Raw genomic sequence first — 19309 nt, forward strand, 5'->3', positions numbered from 1 at the left:
ACCATCCAAAAACACTTCAAAGCACCCAGTTTTATCTGCAGTGTTGTCTTCGGGCGTACGGTATCTAAAAATGATAACTATACTTGAGAAAAGCAAAACGTTCAAATAATATTTTTTTTTACATATTTAATATTAAAAAAATCAAATCACTTTAGTTTTGGGGTAGGAAAAACGAGATAACGAGAGTTTGATTTTGTCGATTTTAGTTTGGCATAATTAGTCCGACGCGTAGTTTCGTTTTTCACACAGTATTCGGGAAGACATCTTGGAGAGAGTGACAGAAAAACTGTATTAAATAAATATTCATCAAACCGCCTTTACGACGCATATTCTCTTAAATGGAGAAATGAATAAGGTCATTTAGTGTTATTTTGTTTACTTACTTGGCGTTCATCCAGTAGTAGATGATAGGGTTGACCATAGCGTTGGCCATTGCGAGCCAATAGAAGCCCAAATACACGTGTTGTATATATTTCTTATACAGAACTCCCGGGTCGAAGTGGGTGTAGATGAAGTAGGTCTGATAAGGTAACCAGCAGATGCCGAAGATGACGATAACGAGAATAAACATTCTGACGACCTGAAAAAAGGAGGAAAAATAAAATATTAAAATTTTTACTTTAAAACGTTTTGATCAGTATCATCTAAAAGGTAAGTAATCATTTTAATTTAATTGAAGTTTCTTAATTTGAATTTTAAATATACCAATACATTTTCTTCCCCTTACGGTTCCTCGTGGTTTTCAGTGTAATTGGAGTTTGATTTACATACGGAAGGGTAAACCAGGGTATGGTCGGCACCCCCCGGTAATTGACACTCTTTTTCAAACTCAAAAAAGATAGTTAGTAATTTTAGTATTGAAAACGGAGTACTTTAATTTATTAAGTTAAATTATATTCTTAAATATTGGCCACAATAAATCAATGTTATTATGTCGGTATTCATATTTTAAAGCATCTGTCAATGTGCTCTACTAAAACGTAAGAAAAACTGAGAGTTTCTTTTAATTTTTTAAGGATAGAGCTGTATTAAACTTTAATTTTCAGCAAGGTTAATACAAAACTTAAATATATTATTCTTATCAGTGATTGAATACAATGTTGAATGTTACACAGTGTGTAAATTGGCCACTTAAACCAGCCAATGACAGGCCATAAGTCCTGTAAATGCCTAGACTTCCATATTCTCCTTTCAAAAATGTTTTCCCTCTCTGTTGAAATAAATTTAAATGTGAATGACTCCCGAGGGAGGAAATCCAGCCAATCTGCAAGCATTTGAATATACTCAAACATTGTTTTCTAGCCTATGGTTTTATTTGTCGATTTCCACACATGGGCCCCGATTACAATGGGAAGTAAATATTTATCATCAATTTTATCTACAAAGTAAAATAAAGTTTTCAGTGTGAAAAGCAGAATTGCATACATTTTTTTCTTCTAAACATGTTAAGTTATAGATTACCGACGAAGATAATTTAAATGTTTATGCAAATATACTCATTGTCGTACACGAATATCGGGTTTTCTTTATAGGCAGTAGACGATAACTCTGTTAACTTTCCATTGTTATCGGGGCCCTGAGATGCATATGAGAATGGTATTTTTTTAAATTTATTTTTTTTGTTTGTTTATTTTTCCATTTAAATATTATTTACACAGAAATATAATCACAAAAATACACTTTAGAAAAATACATCTTAAAATTAAGCTATAATATGAATTGGAAAAAATGCCCACAAATACTACAGCGTCTGAGCGTGGGCCATTCTTTTATTAATTATTTAAAAGTTTATAGCGCATAAATATGGTATGACATAACCATGAAAAGAAAGGCAAAGAATAAAGGAAAAACCAAAATAATATATGCTGGTATTACAAAATATAGTTTATTTGCAGTATGCATTTTTTTTCAAATATAAGCTGGCTTACATAATAAATGTCGCTGTTTTGTAAAAGATAAGGGGTCTCCAAACTTTTTAGTCTAAGGGTCACATTTCTTTTTCCACTAAGTTCCAAGGGCCAAGATCTGGCCAACTCGTACCAAAATTATAAAGAATTTTAAAATATAAATATTTGAATTCGTATTTGTTGGAATTTTATAAGAGTCCATTCACAGTTTGGTTAGTTCCATAAATTTACTGATGGCTTTTTTTGCTTTCGGAATGACTTATATGTGTGTAAAAATATTTTTTTTTATACATTTATACCATACAAACAATATGTATAGATTCAAGTTAGTTGATGAGCATTTGAAATTGCTGCTAGCTGCTTATAATTTCTACTAGCAAACTTGATCCACAACAGCAAAAAGTCAGTGGAAAGTTACAGATACATTAATCATAAAATGGTAATGTTAAATTTTATAACATTAATTACTTATTTATGTCACTTTTGTAAGATTTAAGGATAAATCTCTTATCATTTATTATAGTCTAAGTCAAGATGGAGACGTTTTGAGATTCGCCGTATTATTTGCGCTGTACTAATGTTGACTGATTACTAAATTCTTTTATTCAAAAAAATCTTTTTATGCAATTGTCTCATAAATCTCTGTACAGGTTTTATCTAACCGCCAATTGCAAAATTATGTACGTTTATGTATCTAGGTTTGTAACTCTAAGATTTGTTTTCTAGTGTTAAGTAAAATTACGTTTTTTTTTATTATTTAGGTAAATTTTACTTTGATTGACTTTAATTTTTCTGAACGCACATAAAAATAAATGCTTAATCTCTCCTCTATTGCGGTCAAATTTAAAGACGCGCGATGAATTGCCTTCGACGATATTACAGTTATTGTGTTTCTAATTTAGTCTTTTAAAAAATTTCTGGTAATAATTTTTTCATGATTTACTGAAGTTGTAAATTTAACAATGTAATCAAAATAAACTTTGGCGGATAGGATTCCAGGCAATAAAGCATGGCGGATTGCTGGTGCGCGCTGGCCAGAAAGCCAGATTATTAAATTTTTGTATTTACTCCAGTTGTTCATGACATAGAAATATGGTTTTGTAAAAAACGATGACAAGTTTTGAAACTATGCAGGATTACAGACCAAATTACGACCTCGAACCTTTGACCGCCGCTCAAACTTCCATCTAAAAAAATGGTGTTATAATTAGTGATCGCCACACGGTAGCTTGTAAGCTACCGGCAGCTCGGTGAGGCTTTTTCGGTGGCTCGCGTAGGATATTTAATTTGCCTAGTAAATTTTATTATTAAAGTCTGCAAAAAAAATAAAAAAATTCTAAATTTCAACGAAATGCTTAAAAGGTTGCTGTCTACGTTTTCCGCTATGAAGGTTGTTATGAGTAAAAATAGAAACAGGCTCACAGATTTACATCTTGATAATTGCATTTGGATGGAAGTGACAAGGTACTTACCGAGAATTGAAAATATTGTGGAGGAAAGTGAATGCCATTGTTTTCACTAATTATTTTTACTCTTTATTTTTACTTTTATTTTTATGTTAATAAATCACACCTATTTTCAATTATTATTTTGATTATAAATGTATATTTAAAGTACGCATTTTATGTTGAATTGTTAATTTTCTGTTCTAATTTTTTTAAACTAATATAAAAATATTATGTATGGTACGATAAGGGCGGACGATAAAAAACTATGAAGAGGAAATTTGTATAGGTAGCTCACCAGACAAGTTTAATTTTTGAAAGTAACTCACATCCTTATTGAATTTGGAGACCACTGGTTTAAGCAAATAAAATATTTAATTTTCTCCTAAAAAAAATTGGATAACAGTTAATAAATAATTATTTTGAACACTTATTAATTAATCATTCAGATTAAAATTTACTGCAACGAAGAGACAAAAAAATTTGAAAAAGGAATATGGAAGTCTACTCATTTGTCAGGCATTTGACCTGTCATTTTTATTTTTTTTGTTAGTACTAATAAAAAAAAAAACATGATAAATACTTTTATTGACTGCAGAGACACAGTTAATAGTGACACAACCAGAAACGAACCATACTTATGAACTTGCCCCAACTTGCTGGAAAATCTGTGTTGAATTGAGTCACTAGTTGGCTGGCTTAAAAGGCCTTTTACGCTGAGTAAACTTCACTATTATGCATATGTTTAAACATTCACATTTCTTCCACCTGACTTTTGTTTTTTACCTCTTTCAATTCACAAGAAATTAGTCATAAGTCCCGTAAAATGCTGTGATGACAAGTTATAATACTTGTAAATGCCTAGACATCGATATTTTCTTCTCAAACATGTTTTTTTCTCTGTTTCAATAAATGAATTGAATTTGATACATTTTTTCATTGGATTTCTATTTTCGGCGTAATAGAGCGAGATAAGTAATTTTTCCAAAGAATAACACACTTGATTTATTCAAATTACATAATGTGTATTACGAAGGTAAAGGTTTAACTGGTTTTGGTCTTCTGCCAATCCTCTTATTCATATGAAATTTATTGGTCTATTATTAAGGACTGGACCATTAAATCTTCTCTATACTACAAAACATTAACCTATTAACTACATACTAATAATAATATCTTATTTTCTTAGAATAAGGTAAACAACGACCGAGCTTTTTCGTGGCTTATTATAAGGTATTTTTACAGCATTAATAAAAGCACTTCATTTTATAATCATAAAAAAAACACCTTGTTCATTTGCTTATTTCTTTTATTTATTATCTATCTACACTTAGAGGGCTTTTAAATGTCATAGCACAAACGTAAATATCTGATAAACAACCTTGTTTTAATGTATCAAATGACATTGTGCTTATACGTAAAATTAAACATGAAATACGGCACATATTTAGTTATTTATTTCGACGGCTTACGCCTTTGACAAAGTATAAAATAATACTGAAAAACAATTAGAGTAAAACATAATTCCTGAAAACAGTTTAAAAAATATAGATACATAAATAAAATCAGCAGAATATAAGGAAATAATAAAGAAAAATAAAAAAATAAATTATAATTAACATAGGTATGCAGCAAATTAACAATTAATAAAGGGTTTCAATAAAAAATATTGAAGTAACTCAGGCGATGTATCAAAGCATAAACAGTAAAACAAGTATAACACTTAGTACATTTTTATAATTTATAAAAAAAGTGATGAAAAAGTAATGATTTTAATTGAAATTAAGGTAAATTTAAAAAGTCTAAGTTTCCATGTTTGTTTGCTGGTTTGTTGGTAGGTACAAAATAAAATGTGTTTGAAAAATTATAACAAAAAATAAGTTTACAGTAGGTATTACCGTTCATTCAATTCAGAACTATCCCATACAACAAAACATAAAATGTGCAATAGAGAGATTTTTTCGGCTTCACAAACAGTACGTTCTAGAGAATTGTAAACGTGATGTTATTGTAAAATTGTTAAAAAAGAGAAAACCCTGTGAAGATTTCAAAGTATAATTAATTGGCTTTCGAGATCATCCTAGAGATCAGGAATAGGTAAGACGAATGATTTTGAGTGTTGGACGTTTATGAAAAACGAAAATTATTGAATTACTTTAAAAGAATTGAAAGAATTGAAAATTGAAAGTCCATAACTTAAAAACCGCAATTTGACACTAACTTGATGTCAACACTTGTGTATGCGCTGTAGTAAATCATCAACATTCATGTCATTTTAAAGATTTATACATAAGCTCTCAAAATCAGTCAATTGTGTTTGATTTGCTTGTGTGCATCACATTTTTTTCAATCATGGAATTTTTTTTAAATTGGCGAAAAAAACAACATTTGCGGGAAGTTTTGCTGAGTCCCCTTTTTGCAAAGAAAACTGCAGCCGAAAGGCATTGTTTGCTCGTGGAATTGTATGGTGAACACGTTCTTGCAAAATCACAGTGTTTTGAGAGGTTTCAACGCTTTAAAAGTGGCGATTTTGATATCAAAGACAAAGAGCGGCCTGGACAGCCAAAAAAGATGGAAGATGAAGACCAGAAGATAGTTGTGTATTATGAGTTTATAAAACCGGGTGAATCCATTACTGGAGAGCTGTACCGACAACAACTGATTAATTTAAAGAGAGCATTGAAGGAAAAACGGCCAGAATGGAAGACCAGATACGAGACGTTGATTTTCTTACATGACGATTTTTGGCCGCATGTTGCTCAACCCGTTAAAAACTATTTGGAAAATAGCGGATGGAAAGTTTTGCCCCCCCTGCCATATAGTCCAGTCTTGGCGCTTTCTGGCTTTCATTTGTTTCAGTCGATGCAGAATGCACTTTTCAAAATACGCTTTACTTCAGTCCAAGGCATCAAAGATTGGCTCGATTCGTTCATTGATTCAAAAAATGACCGGTTTATTTGGGATGGCATCCACAAATCGCTAGAAAGATAGGAAAATAATGCAACTTCCGATGGACAATACTTCAAATAACAGAATTGTTCAAAATTTTTTTTTGTAAACGCTCAATTTTTCTTAAAAAATTCCGGTTTTGAAGTTTTAGACCGAATACAAAAAAGGAGGGAATTTCACAAAGAATCATATTCTGTAAAAAAAGCGTTCCAAAAAATTGCCGTTTTGGATATTTCAGAATTGAATAGACGTTATTTTAGTGTAGATAAGCATATAATGAATGTTCAAATGTAATTATTGCTTTCAGCAATTTCCTCTTACTTTATTATTAATAAACAACATTTTGAGTAAGTCCAAACTTTTGTAGATAAAGACCGGATTTTACCCCCTAGGGAGTCCTTTAGAAAAATTCAACCCTGAAAGCGCCAGGCTCTTTCCCGAAATTGTTCATAAGGCTAGTGGCTTTCTTCAGTTTTGCATATTCACGAATAATTATTGTTTTTAAACTTTCTAAGTGACAATTTAAAATTTCCTTACCGAAATAATACAAAATAAAATTTAAAATCAAACCGCGAAAAAAAATTGAATTTTTAAAAGCATTCATTAAACCTTACACCGTAGTGTTGTCAATTTGTTGTCAAATAAATGGGGTCAGTTTAAAGTTGTTATACCTAATGGTGGTATATGAAAATCAGTAATAAGACTTTATGAAGTTGACTGTGGTTTATTATAAATACTTATTATACTGTGCTTAGAGAGCGACTGTTTACTAGGAGAGACAAATCTAAAATGACTTGCCAAGCTGTGTGGGTATGCAGACAACTGCATTGTTGTCACCAACAATATACCTACATTCCTTACAAGAGTAAACAAGTAAAGGATAAATAATGAATAGGTTAGAAAATTTGGAAAACATCATTAATTTATATTATTATATTTGAAAATCCTTCACCATTACTTACAATATTCCAATTATATAATCCCTTATTAGCTCCCTGCCTACTGTCAGTAACTAGATTTTGAATTTTTGTATATTTCTATTTAATTTATTACAACACTTGTAGACTGAGAGATCTGTGCTTTTCGAAAGTGCTTTAAAATAAATTCAAGTGGTCTAAAAACAAATTATGTACATTAATATATATAATCGTATTATTCCACAAAGTTGATGCCGACTCAATAAATAATCAATGTTCCCCTTTCCAAATGTTATGTTCTCCATCTCTGTTGTGGTACGTTTATAGTTAAAAAGATAATAATATTTTGTTTGCGATGTTCTAAAATAGCCTATTAGGCATTTATGGAAAAAAATAAAATGAGTGTACGCACCGTTTATTAAAAAAAAACACTTACTAATTCGTCCATCATCATTCAATAGGTTGAAACATTTTCATATATGGCAATAAAAACGTTTAAGGGAAGTAGGCACTTTTCTTTTAACAAAGGTTTTGTACATCAAAGGTTAAAATTAACTGACTTTGAAACAAGAACGCCAGAAAAACAGTTTCCGAAATTTGGTAATACTCGTAAATTGATTCACAGATTTATGGATGAAAACTAAAATAGTTTGTGAGCAATTCCTATTTCCTTTATTTATTCAATTCGTTGGAAAGAAATGAATCAAATGAATAATAGGGAAATAAAACTTTTTTTTTTTAATGTAATAAGGGTCTATAAAATACTGTCCAGTAAAAAAAAAACATTGCAACTAATTAGAAGAATGAAAAATATTTATAAATTTGTAATTTTGATTTCCCGCAAAAACCGTTATTGCATTGGCCACGCCTCTAATACGTCACGATTCATGTTCATTTTCAACTTTGTTTCAAACCATTCAAGTTTTTTTAGAACATCGTCACAAATCTTGACGTCATAACTATTAATGCCAAAAATGTCGCGTTTTTTGAGTGAGATATTTTTAAAATATTTTATTTTTGAAGTTATACATGAAAACGATTTTTCACATTATTCATATTGATTTCGAAAATTTTATTGATAATTCTAAATCCATTTCATTAATTTTTATCGGTATTCGTAGTGTTTGATATTTCCCTATTATGAATATTAAAAATAAAAAAAACTAAACTAAACTGTTAATTGACACAATATTTTAAAACAAACATAAAAAAAGGATATCGCTCCTAAATAGAAAATAATAATTCATTTTCCTGTAATTACAAAATTATTGTGTTTATTTTTAAAGTTTTAAAATACACCCAAATGTCAAAAGAAAATCTTTCTTTTCTCTGTATTTTTGTAATTGAAAATAAATGGATGTGGAATTGTGTTGACAAACATCTATGAATAGTTTGTTAATTTAAATATGTACTACTACTACTATCTATGTACTACTACTACTACTACTACTATGACGCCATATCTCCGTAGGGGTAGGCGGAGAGAATGAACCGCTTCACGCGTCTATCCTGGCATACATTTCTAGCTTCTTCTACATCCATACATCTTGTCATACATGCCCTTCGGTTTTGCCAGCTTTTGACATGACCATAATTAATGCTCTATTATACTCTGTCAGCTTTTGCGAATAATCTCTTAGGAATAAATCTGATTTAATAAGTACACACGTACAACTCATTTTTCATTGCATTGTATCTTGTAAAAAAATAAACAAACATTTAAAAATATGTATTACATCTTAATAAATAAATCTATTTTATGTAATTCTATAATTGAAGATATATATGCATGTAAAATTGTATCGACGAATGCTTTCAAATTGTATGTTTTCTAGTATGTATCTTTGTTAAATTACCCAATAATATAAAATAAAATTAAACATATGTCAGTGGTTTAAAAACATTAATTACTATCGGGTATAATTTATACAGCCTAATTTTTGTCAAAATTACTTCAAGGGCCCTGTACAATAAAAAAAAAACAAAACGTCTTGTAGCTACATAGCGCACGAACGATTGGGATTCGAGTTCTTCGTTTCCAATTGTTCTGGTTTAGATTTTGGTTTATCCAATCATGCCACGTATTTCTTGAATGTTATGTATCGTTGTTAAATTATGGATTTGAATTAAATAAGTTAATCTCATTTGATCGAAACAATGTTTACTGATTTTTATTTTTATTTTTTTATTTAAATAATAAATTTAAATACACTTATCAAACCACCATCTCATTCTTAACCATAGGACCGAAATAATTTATGGTCCAAAAAAAAGTATTTCTTTTAACAGAACTCATTAAATATATACATTATGTAGTTTAAATAATATTTCAAGTATCGACCCAGTTAATCGTAAAGTTTACTCACAACTCAAATGAAACACTAAAGAGCTATAATCACAAGCTCTATTAAAATACGTTTATGTTAAAAATCTCTTCTGGGTTAGACAATAATAAATTGAAGAATAATTAATTTCAATCCTTTTTTGACCATAAAGCATGTAAAACGATAAGGATTCTTTATTTTTACTTTTTGCTCGTGCGACCGCTTCCAGAGGGGGATTGGACACCGTAGCGGTAAACCAAATGCTGCATAGTTAGGTAAAACTATTTACTAAATATTTTGCAATCTGATGACTAAGAATATCTAGATCTAGATCTTATTCGCGCTCAGCCACCGTACCGGTTGGGCGAGAAATAATAGTATAATTAAGAAATAAATATAAAAAAATCGTCTCCTCCGTATGTGATCAATTTTATTTATGTTTACATGCTTCGTTGTGTTAAATATAAAAAATTACAATAAAAATAAATTTTATTTCTCACACATCTTTCATTTTTAAGGTAAGACTTCTTTTAAGACTGCCTAACTGTTGTCTGTTTTTTTCTACAAAGTAACTGTTAAAAAGATCTATTGCCTTAGGACATTAAAGTCATGGTAGTTTTTTGATTGTAAAGTACAACTATTATAATACAATAAAATTTAAACGAATAAATAATACTGAATGAAAAAATTACAATAGATAAAATCTAGTCAATATTCAGTTAATAATAAATACCTATAAATTAAAAACAGTAAATGCAATGCAATTAAAATTTAAAACCTACTTCCACTGTCTATTAAAATAATTTAAAATAAGAAAATGTTCAAAAAGGGTATAAAAAAATGAATAGTGGAGTTGGGTAGAAATAAAATGGATTGTCTCATTCGCCCAAACCAATATCGAATCAACTGCTCCACAACTGTAAAGTTTTTGTTATGTTTTTGTTCTTTTATTGTACGTGTTAAAATAAAATAATATAAGTGTCCATAAATTAAATATAAACTTAAATACGTAGTGTTTAAAACTGTTTGAATATTTTGTTGATTAACTCTGTATATTTACTCTTACATGTAAAAATATATTTTTTCAAAAGTATATTATTAAGTATCCTCAGCACGAGTAACCCCCAGTGAAGTCACATTGTTCTTCTTGTTAATCTTATTTTATAATGGGAAAAAAATGAACAAATAAAAAAATAAAAAACATGAAAAAAAATGTGGTATAAATTGAAAAATTGCTCATGTTTCCATGACTGATTCAAGCTGAGAGCAACTCGATAAACTTGAGCGAATTCAGAATACACGCATAAAGTATATTTGTGGTCTTAGGAAATATGACCAGATCTCTGATTATCGTAGGCAACTAAAATGGCTCAAAATCAAGACAGCGGAGAGACTATCACTCCCCCTAACTTCTGTTCAATGAACTTCATAGTCCTAACGCTCATATGTACCTCTGTGAAAAACTTTAACGTTCGTAAGTTCACGGTTTACCTCTTCGTTCTAATTTTCAAAGCACTCTCTTAATACCCACCCACAAATCCTCTTTCTTCTTTAACTAATAAAGTGTATATGCGGCTCGACTGTAGAATCATCTCCCATCCACCATCAAAGATGTTACTACAGTATCTCTGTTTAAATCACGTCGGAAAAACACGTCCTTTCTCTTTCTTTATATCTCCTCAGTTCCTCTATGTCCCCTTTTCCCATTGAGTAATAGTATTGATTTACGGTTATTTATATGCAGATAATTTTATTGCTACGAGTATTTTTATATTTCTTTACTTTTTAGAATCGGGTTGTGGTCCTGTGGCTAGTGTCTCGGACTCACGGACCAAAGGTCTGTGGTTCAAATCCCACTCTACCCCAACTTGATTCCCATTTTCTAATAGTGAGTTATTTACAACTCGTTGAAAATGGCCCTCAAAATTAAATATTTGGGTAAATCATAAGAACGCAAATAGTTCTCTTTATAAAAAAAAAATATATATTTTATTTTTTATTGAAAATGTTTAGTAAATTTAATAATAAAAGTAAAAGTTTTATTTTATTGGTTGGTTGGAAGAAATCGCCATTTGCAATAAGCCCGCCAATGTACAATTAACATTGTGTACAAAAAGTTAAATACATAAATTAAATAAAAAATGTACCTACGAATCTCTCAAATTTATCATATTTATTTAATTAGCAAAATGTATTAAAAAATATTCGTGATGTATTTTGCCAGAGTAACGTTTAAAAAAATAAGTATCTCTTTTATACTGAGATTTTTACTATAAACGTGTATACCATTATGCACAGTGAATTAATAAAATACTTACATAATTGAGTTGAAACTTTGAAATGTCCATTTATTTCTTGTATTTAATCAAACGCGTATAGTTAATACAGGTAAATTTCCATGGAAAACCATTTCAATTAGGATTTCCATTCATTTCTTATCTTTGAACTTGCATAAAACTTGGGCTTCCGTAACGACGCGTAATTTCTTATTTCAATATTTACACCTTCCGAAGTTTCTGTTGATTTTGTACCTTGAGCCAAAGCTCAAAGACCCTTTATAAGAACCCCACTCTCTCTAGTTATAGCTTAAGTGCCCCCTGGACAACGCATTATTAACGATTATTTATTACGGTTTTACTAAACAAAGAACACATCACACCGCACGTGAATAATTAGTGTAATCAAATTTTAACCCAGGTTTAGGAAACAATAAATTAATTACGTTTAATTATGTGTGTCCAAACATAATATTATATTCAAAATACTTCGACCTGTACACCTTCATGGGCAAGATTTAGGTTACATACATAAAAATTCAACATAGAATAAATCCTAAACGAAAATTGTTTTAGTAGGATACATAAAATTTTTGATAACGAAACAAAATACAAATGTTCTTAATTGAGGATAACAATAAATATAAAATTCATGTATTTACATTTGAATAAAATAAAAATAAATGCGGGATTAAGAACACTCAGACGTCGGGAAATATTTAAACTGCCCTTGTTTTCAAATAATGCTACATAACCACACACCTATGGCCCGCAAGTGTTGGAAATATAATATATACTGCCATAACAATAAAATGTACATTTTTATGATACTCTCTCAGCTTTAGCGAATAATGTCGTAGAAATAAATCTTATTCAATAAATACACACGTACAACTTATTTTTTTATTGTATTGTATCCGGTAAAAAAATACAAATTATATATTCAAAAGTATGTATTACATCTTAGTAAATAAATCCATTTTGTGTCATTACATAATTGAAGATATATCCATGTAAAATTGTATCGACGAATGCTTTCAAATTGTATGTTTTCTAGTATGTATCTTTGTTGAATTAAAATAAAATAAAATAAAAAATATATCTGTGGTTTAAAAACATGAATGATTATCGGGGATAATTAATACATCCTAATTTTTATCAAAATTACTTCGAGGGCCCTGTACAATAAAAAAGCCCAAAACGACTTGCAGCTACAAAGCGCACAGACGATTGGGATTGTAGTTCCTTGTTTCCAATTGTTCTGGTTTAATTTAATAAAATATATGAGCTGAATAACAACACATTCGGCTGGTAAGGAGCGCAATCATAGGTAGTACCCATGTCCGGGGTCCTCTACCTGGTGACTGAAAACGTGTGGTTAACATTTGAGTTCTATCGGTTTGGGGTCTCGGGTTCAACTCTCAAAAAGTTTAAAATGAAATATATGTTTTAATGATATGTTTTAAGACTGCAATATTTCGTTGTTCCTGTGTTCTGAAGCCTAATACTGATCATCTAGCTTTTATGTGAGAAATAATCCAGATGTAAGAAATAATTCAGATGCGATGCGATTGGAATATTAATGCAGAGCCCAATGCATCGGTAGTTTAACTGTATAAAATGAAGAAATGTTAGTTTTTCCCACAAAATAAAAATAAAAAAACAATTTATATTTTATATTTAACGCAGTATATTTAAAAATAATAAAAACAATCGTAAATGAAAATCATTTTATCGGGTTGTGGTCCCGTGGCTAGTACCTTGGTCTTAAGATTCGAACCACGGACAAAAGGTCCGTGGTTCTTATCCCACTCTACCCCAACTTGATTCCATTTTCTAATAGTAAGTTATTTACAACTCGTTGAAAATGGCCCTCAAAATTAAATATTTGGGTAAATCATAAAAACGCAAATATTTCCTTTCCTAAAAAAAAAAAAACAATTAAAGCAAAAACAAAGACAAATTAACATAACGGACAATATAATGGTATCCAGGTTGATTATAATATGTATGCGTGAGGAATTTACTAAATATAAAAAAAAACTTTTTAATTCGTTAAGTTTTTAAAATTATAACAAAATAATTTGGTAATGTATCCAAAATAAAATAAGTTTATTTGATTATAATTTTACTATATTTTTTTAAAAATATACAAAGGGTATATTTTATAAAAAAAAGAATTATAATCCAATAAATTTGTTTTATTTTGGATACATTACCAAATTAAATATGGAGTTCTACCAATTGTCTGCATACACAATAAATATAACAAAATAATTTCGTCAACAAGTCTGATCATTCTGGGAGAGGTGCCTGAAAACCATATTTTTTCTTATGATTGCCGAGGTACGGAATTCCATTATTCTTAGTCTACGTGGAGGAACATTAAGAGGCATCTATTGAAGAATAGTCGAGACAGTGAGTAAACTATTTTGTATTTAAAAGATGCAGAATTAATATTTAGAAAGAAATATAAAATAACAAATGTAGTTAACAGTAGTAATGAAATATGCTATTCTACTGTTGTATTTGATTGTGACCTAATAGCACGTATAGTGACTAAGAGATATTTCATTCAGTACGTTGTTCCGATCCAGGAATTTTCAACATTTCGGATAACGTGTTTAGAATGTGTTGAGAATATCCAACAGGGGTAATAGAAAACTTATCGAGAAGATGAGACTTAGCCACGTAAGCCGTATTGTTACCATTCAGCTTTTGTAACCATGTTATTTTTATATCGTGTCTTGTAATAACAGATCTTGAGAGTATTTTGATGACAAACTTTAGTAAATTTCATACAATTTGCCCGTTCGTGAATATAAATGAAAGGTATTTCAATAAGGAATACAAGTATTATTCAATATTTGTATAAAATTACTTACCGAATTTTCTGTGTCTATCGGTTTTGAGACGTACCCGTCTCATTGTAAGGGCACCAATTTATTGATTTGTTTATTTTATTCAAAATATATTTATGTGACATTTATTGAGAAACAAATCCCTACTCCATGGAACCAGAATTCTGTGTTGAGTTGGGAGGAATATATGCAGATCGACAGATAACAACATTCACATCACCACATATTTATTAAACAGAACCAAAACATCATTAAAAAATACATGGAACATCATCAAATAGTTTATAATTTGCTTTACTGAAAAGTTTCAGTTGAATTTTGTGTCAAATAAAACCAAACACTGCATAGAATTCTTTTGATAAAAAGCAAGGAATTCCACCCTATATTACAAAAAAGAGCTTTATGAGTTATTCAAAACAAAAATACTAATAACGATACGAAAATAAAATATTAATGTTAGTGTTTAATATGTGACCAACGTTACCTAACAACATATAAAAAACTGTTTAAAAAACCAATTAAATCTAACAATTTTTTTTCTTTTAGAATCTTTAAATTTAACCATAAAATAGTGACTGATATATGTAATTGAGTATTTTAGTATCATTGTAGGATAATTTTCATAATTTTTCCGTAGAGATGGTTTTCTGCTTCGGATATAAAAGAAACCGATTTGAATATATTTTTATACCTTCATAAAATAAATAGGTGGAAATTTATTTTATGCAATATCTATAATAATTTTTTTTTTAAATATTTGAAAATGTCTTAGTACGTTTTTTAAACCAAAACATGTAGTCGTCCATTTTCAAAACCCGTGGAACTACAAGTGCCCGTTTTTGAAAAAATGCCTACTATGGTCAAAATTCATAAAACATTGATAAAAAAAGGTTTAAAATCAGTGTTTTTAAATATATTTTCATTTTATATTTTTGCTGGTACCTAACAGTCTCCTGAAACTCTTAAAATAACAATGACACTCTCACTTCAGAGGTTGATTTTGAACTGTAAAAAGATGATGAAATAACAGTCGCTATGCCACTTTGGGGCTTGTAATTGATGTAATGTCCACTTTTTATGCAAATATGGTGAATAAATGTCCGTTTTGGATATTTGGTACATAATACAAATCTTAATTTCTCCTCCGAATTTGTCGTTTATGATCCGCATTTTTAGTTTTCTGCGAAAATAACGTTTTTTCTATCACCGATCAAAAAACCCATTAAAAAAATAGCAATTTTTCTAGTTTGATACAAGGGTCCTAAATTGTAGACAAATAAATTCAACTTAAGAAAATAGTAACAAACACGGACACACACACTGTGTCAAGCGGTCACTGAAACCAGCCAATGACATGTCATAAGCCCTGTAAATGCCTTCCTCTGTATTTGCTGTAGTACATTTGTTTTATAAATCGATAAATCAATGGTACTGAAATATTGATCTTCATAAATTGACGAGAAAAACCTAGAATTTCGGATCGAGTTTCTATTCTAAATAATATTTCGGTTCGTTTGGCATACGATAACAATAACGAGTCGATTTGTTTCAGGTTTTTTTTGCTAAACAGTTTTCAAAGGAAAAAAATAATTTGGCATGCTTTAGGCAGGTACTTTATTTTATCTTAAATTTATAGCATAATTTTACCGCATCAATGAAGTTGGGAAATTCAGTATAAAATGAAGAATATGTTTTTATCCAAGATCCTTTATCACATTATGTATTTCCATAGGAAAATATGTTTTGAGTTTATCCAAACCTTTGTTCACTGAGCTTAATAAATTTGTATAAACCACTTTAATTTTTAGTCATACCTTAACTGGTCTCAAGGTTACTAACTCAGGACTTAATCCTAGGTTTAATCCATAGGAAGTTTATCTTAACTATCAGATTTTTTTATGAGGGAAATATTTTAAATGTAACTTACCTCCATCAATGAAGGTTTCAGCTTTCTTACCTCACAAAAATCAACAAATGGAAGAATTAAAGAAATCAATATAATGGCTAATAGTGAATTCTGCACAGCGAGAAAAATGATCACTTAAACCAGATGATACGTCATAAATCTTGAAAAGGTCTAAACAAGAAATTGGCAGGTATTAAATCAACAGATGTTTGAGCATATACCAACTATTTAACTGACCATACATTTTTTTTTTGGACTGCAACAGGTCAGAAAGCCCAATTACAGTAGTGAAATAAAGCACAAAACATCCAGGTTTGATAAAAATCACATTTAGTTTTTGTGTTCTCACTGGTAATCGAATCTGGAACATTCCATGCGTGAGCCTAGCATCTAAACCACTATACCACATATATTTTAATTTTTTTAATGTATTGTCATGCACCATTTCATTTTGTACTTCACTGAAATTGAAATTGAATTAAACAGTAATTAAAGGTTATGGAAATATGTGATACGGTTATTTTTGTAACGGATGAAATAATATTTTAAAGGATAAACGTGGATTTATTAAAACAATCGAAAAATTAAGAATTAGTAGCCGAAATTTGGAATATTCTGATTTGAAAAGCTACGAGAGATTACGACGACCCCTTAAGGATTAATTTGGGAGATCCCAAAGTTTTTGAAAATATTTAAAAAGTTTTAAATGTAAACCTTTTAGATTTCTGCCTCATACTTTAAGAATAACGATTATTTTGACAATTACGTTAACCCAAAGGTTTGTTTAATATTATAACATGATCAAAATGTATTTTCGAATATTACGGTTGATATAAATTTTTAAATAATGTACTTATTTGCTTTCTTTTTCTACTTTTATTTGCTTATTATAAATAAATCTTCATATATTGATGTGATTAGATTTTTTGTTTTTGTATTATTTAACTTAGTACTCACTGTTATTTGGCATATTATTGATTATTTTAATTTCTTACTTCATAAACCGTATCTTAGTTATTAATTACCATTTCAATTATATTTTTGTATTATTTTCTATTAATTTCAATGATTCTACTATTTTTTATACTTGATAACGTATTTTAATGTTTATATTTCATTATTTGCTATGTTATCTACGTTGGAATGCTTTTATTTACTAGGCATGTTTTATTTTTCTATATTGTTATTCTATTGCATCACATGTTATTTTAATTAAATTTTTAAAAATGAGTATTTTTTATTCATTTTAATTATTGTGGCTTAACACGGGTACAATGAAATAAAAACCCCGTTTGGTCCCCCCGTTTGGATCATGTGTAATTTTTGGATGCTTAGTGAGGGAAATTTATTTCAAAATAATACGGTTGAAATATATTTTCAAATAAGACGGTTGATACAATATATTATTTTTCCGAATAATACGGTTGATAAATAATTCAAAAGAGATAACCTCTTTGAGAAGTGAATGCAATTTTTTTTTCACGAGGAGTACTATTATCTCTCATTGGCTGATTAAAGTATCACATTACATATTGTGTAGCAATTATCATTCTGCCTGCCATGTTTGAACTTATATGGGATTCAAAAATGGGCTAGTGATAAATGATGAGATTGAAATTGACATATCAAAAGCCCATAAATACCTAAATTATCACATTGCCTTCTCAAAGAGGTTAAGAAAAATATTTTGATATTTATATTTATTTTTTATTTTTTTGTATTTATTGAAAAAATTCTTGACAAAATAAGTAAACAATTAAAAAATGATTGGTACATTATTAGTAATAAAATATCTACCTCTCTAATAGATTGGAAACGCGTGTTAAGAGAGAAATACTGTTTTTCATTTATTTTTAAACATATAAATATAGTATTTACACACATCCGTTTAATATTTCATTTACATTTCATTTTTACAATCTAAATCATCATCATCGTTCCATGTCCGCTCCCTAGTTGGAGTATACGATGTCAACAAAGATCCTCCAGGCATCTCTGTCAGCTGCCAGCTCCTGTGCATCCTCCCAAGTCAGGTTCGTGTCTCGTAGTTCTGACATGAACTGCCAATGAACAGTCAGCAGTGGACGTCTAGGACGTCGAGAACCTGACGCCTTGTAAAGTAGGTAAGCGTGATTAAGGCTCTCAGGAGGCATCCGCAATATATGGCCAAGCCAACCGCATGGCCTTCGCTTGATGACAGTTGTCACCGAAGTTTACTACGTCCATTCTCTTATTACTTCGTTCCGCACAAAGTCAAACCACCGCACACCTAAGATTCTTCTGAAAAACTTATTCTCAAAACTCAGAATTTGCTGTTTTGGGCCTTAGTGAGGTGCCACGATTCGCATCCGTAGAGGAGAATAAGTGTTATGCAGGCGTTATATAGGCGGTATTTGGTTTTAAATGAGTAAATATCAAATTTCCAGACAGCCTTCATACTGTTGGATGTGGCGCCTGCTATTCCTAGTCGCACTCCCAGTTCTTTTTGAAAGCTGCCATTTTCCGTAACATAAACTCCCAGGTATTGAAAACTCTCGACCCTTTCGATGATTTGATTTGAAAAAGTTAGAGGATTTTGGGCATCAAAGCATGAAGTGTGAAACAGTACATACGTTTTCACAGTATTGATTTTTAAACCCATACATTCGGAGTACCTATTAAGGCTATCTACAGTGGTCTAAAGACTTGTAACTGAATCGTCAATTATAACTGCATCATCGGCAT

The 19309-nt window shown here is 29.8% G+C and overlaps 1 protein-coding gene across 1 annotated transcript in view; it reads right to left on the minus strand.

Moving 5' to 3' along the window:
- Window positions 1-350: 350 nt before the first annotated feature.
- Window positions 351-19309, minus strand: part of TkR86C (Tachykinin-like receptor at 86C) — a 357528-nt gene continuing 338569 nt past the window's right edge. The window contains exon 7 of the mRNA XM_088228031.1: window positions 351-580. Within this exon, the coding sequence (XP_088084157.1) occupies window positions 380-580 (201 nt within the window). The 3' untranslated portion in view covers window positions 351-379. The remainder of the gene's footprint in view (window positions 581-19309) is intronic.

Source organism: Micrasema longulum, unplaced genomic scaffold (genome assembly GCF_059751315.1).
Source record: "Micrasema longulum isolate JH-2025_06_02 unplaced genomic scaffold, ASM5975131v1 h1tg000557l, whole genome shotgun sequence".
In the NCBI taxonomy this organism is placed as follows: domain Eukaryota; kingdom Metazoa; phylum Arthropoda; class Insecta; order Trichoptera; family Brachycentridae; genus Micrasema; species Micrasema longulum.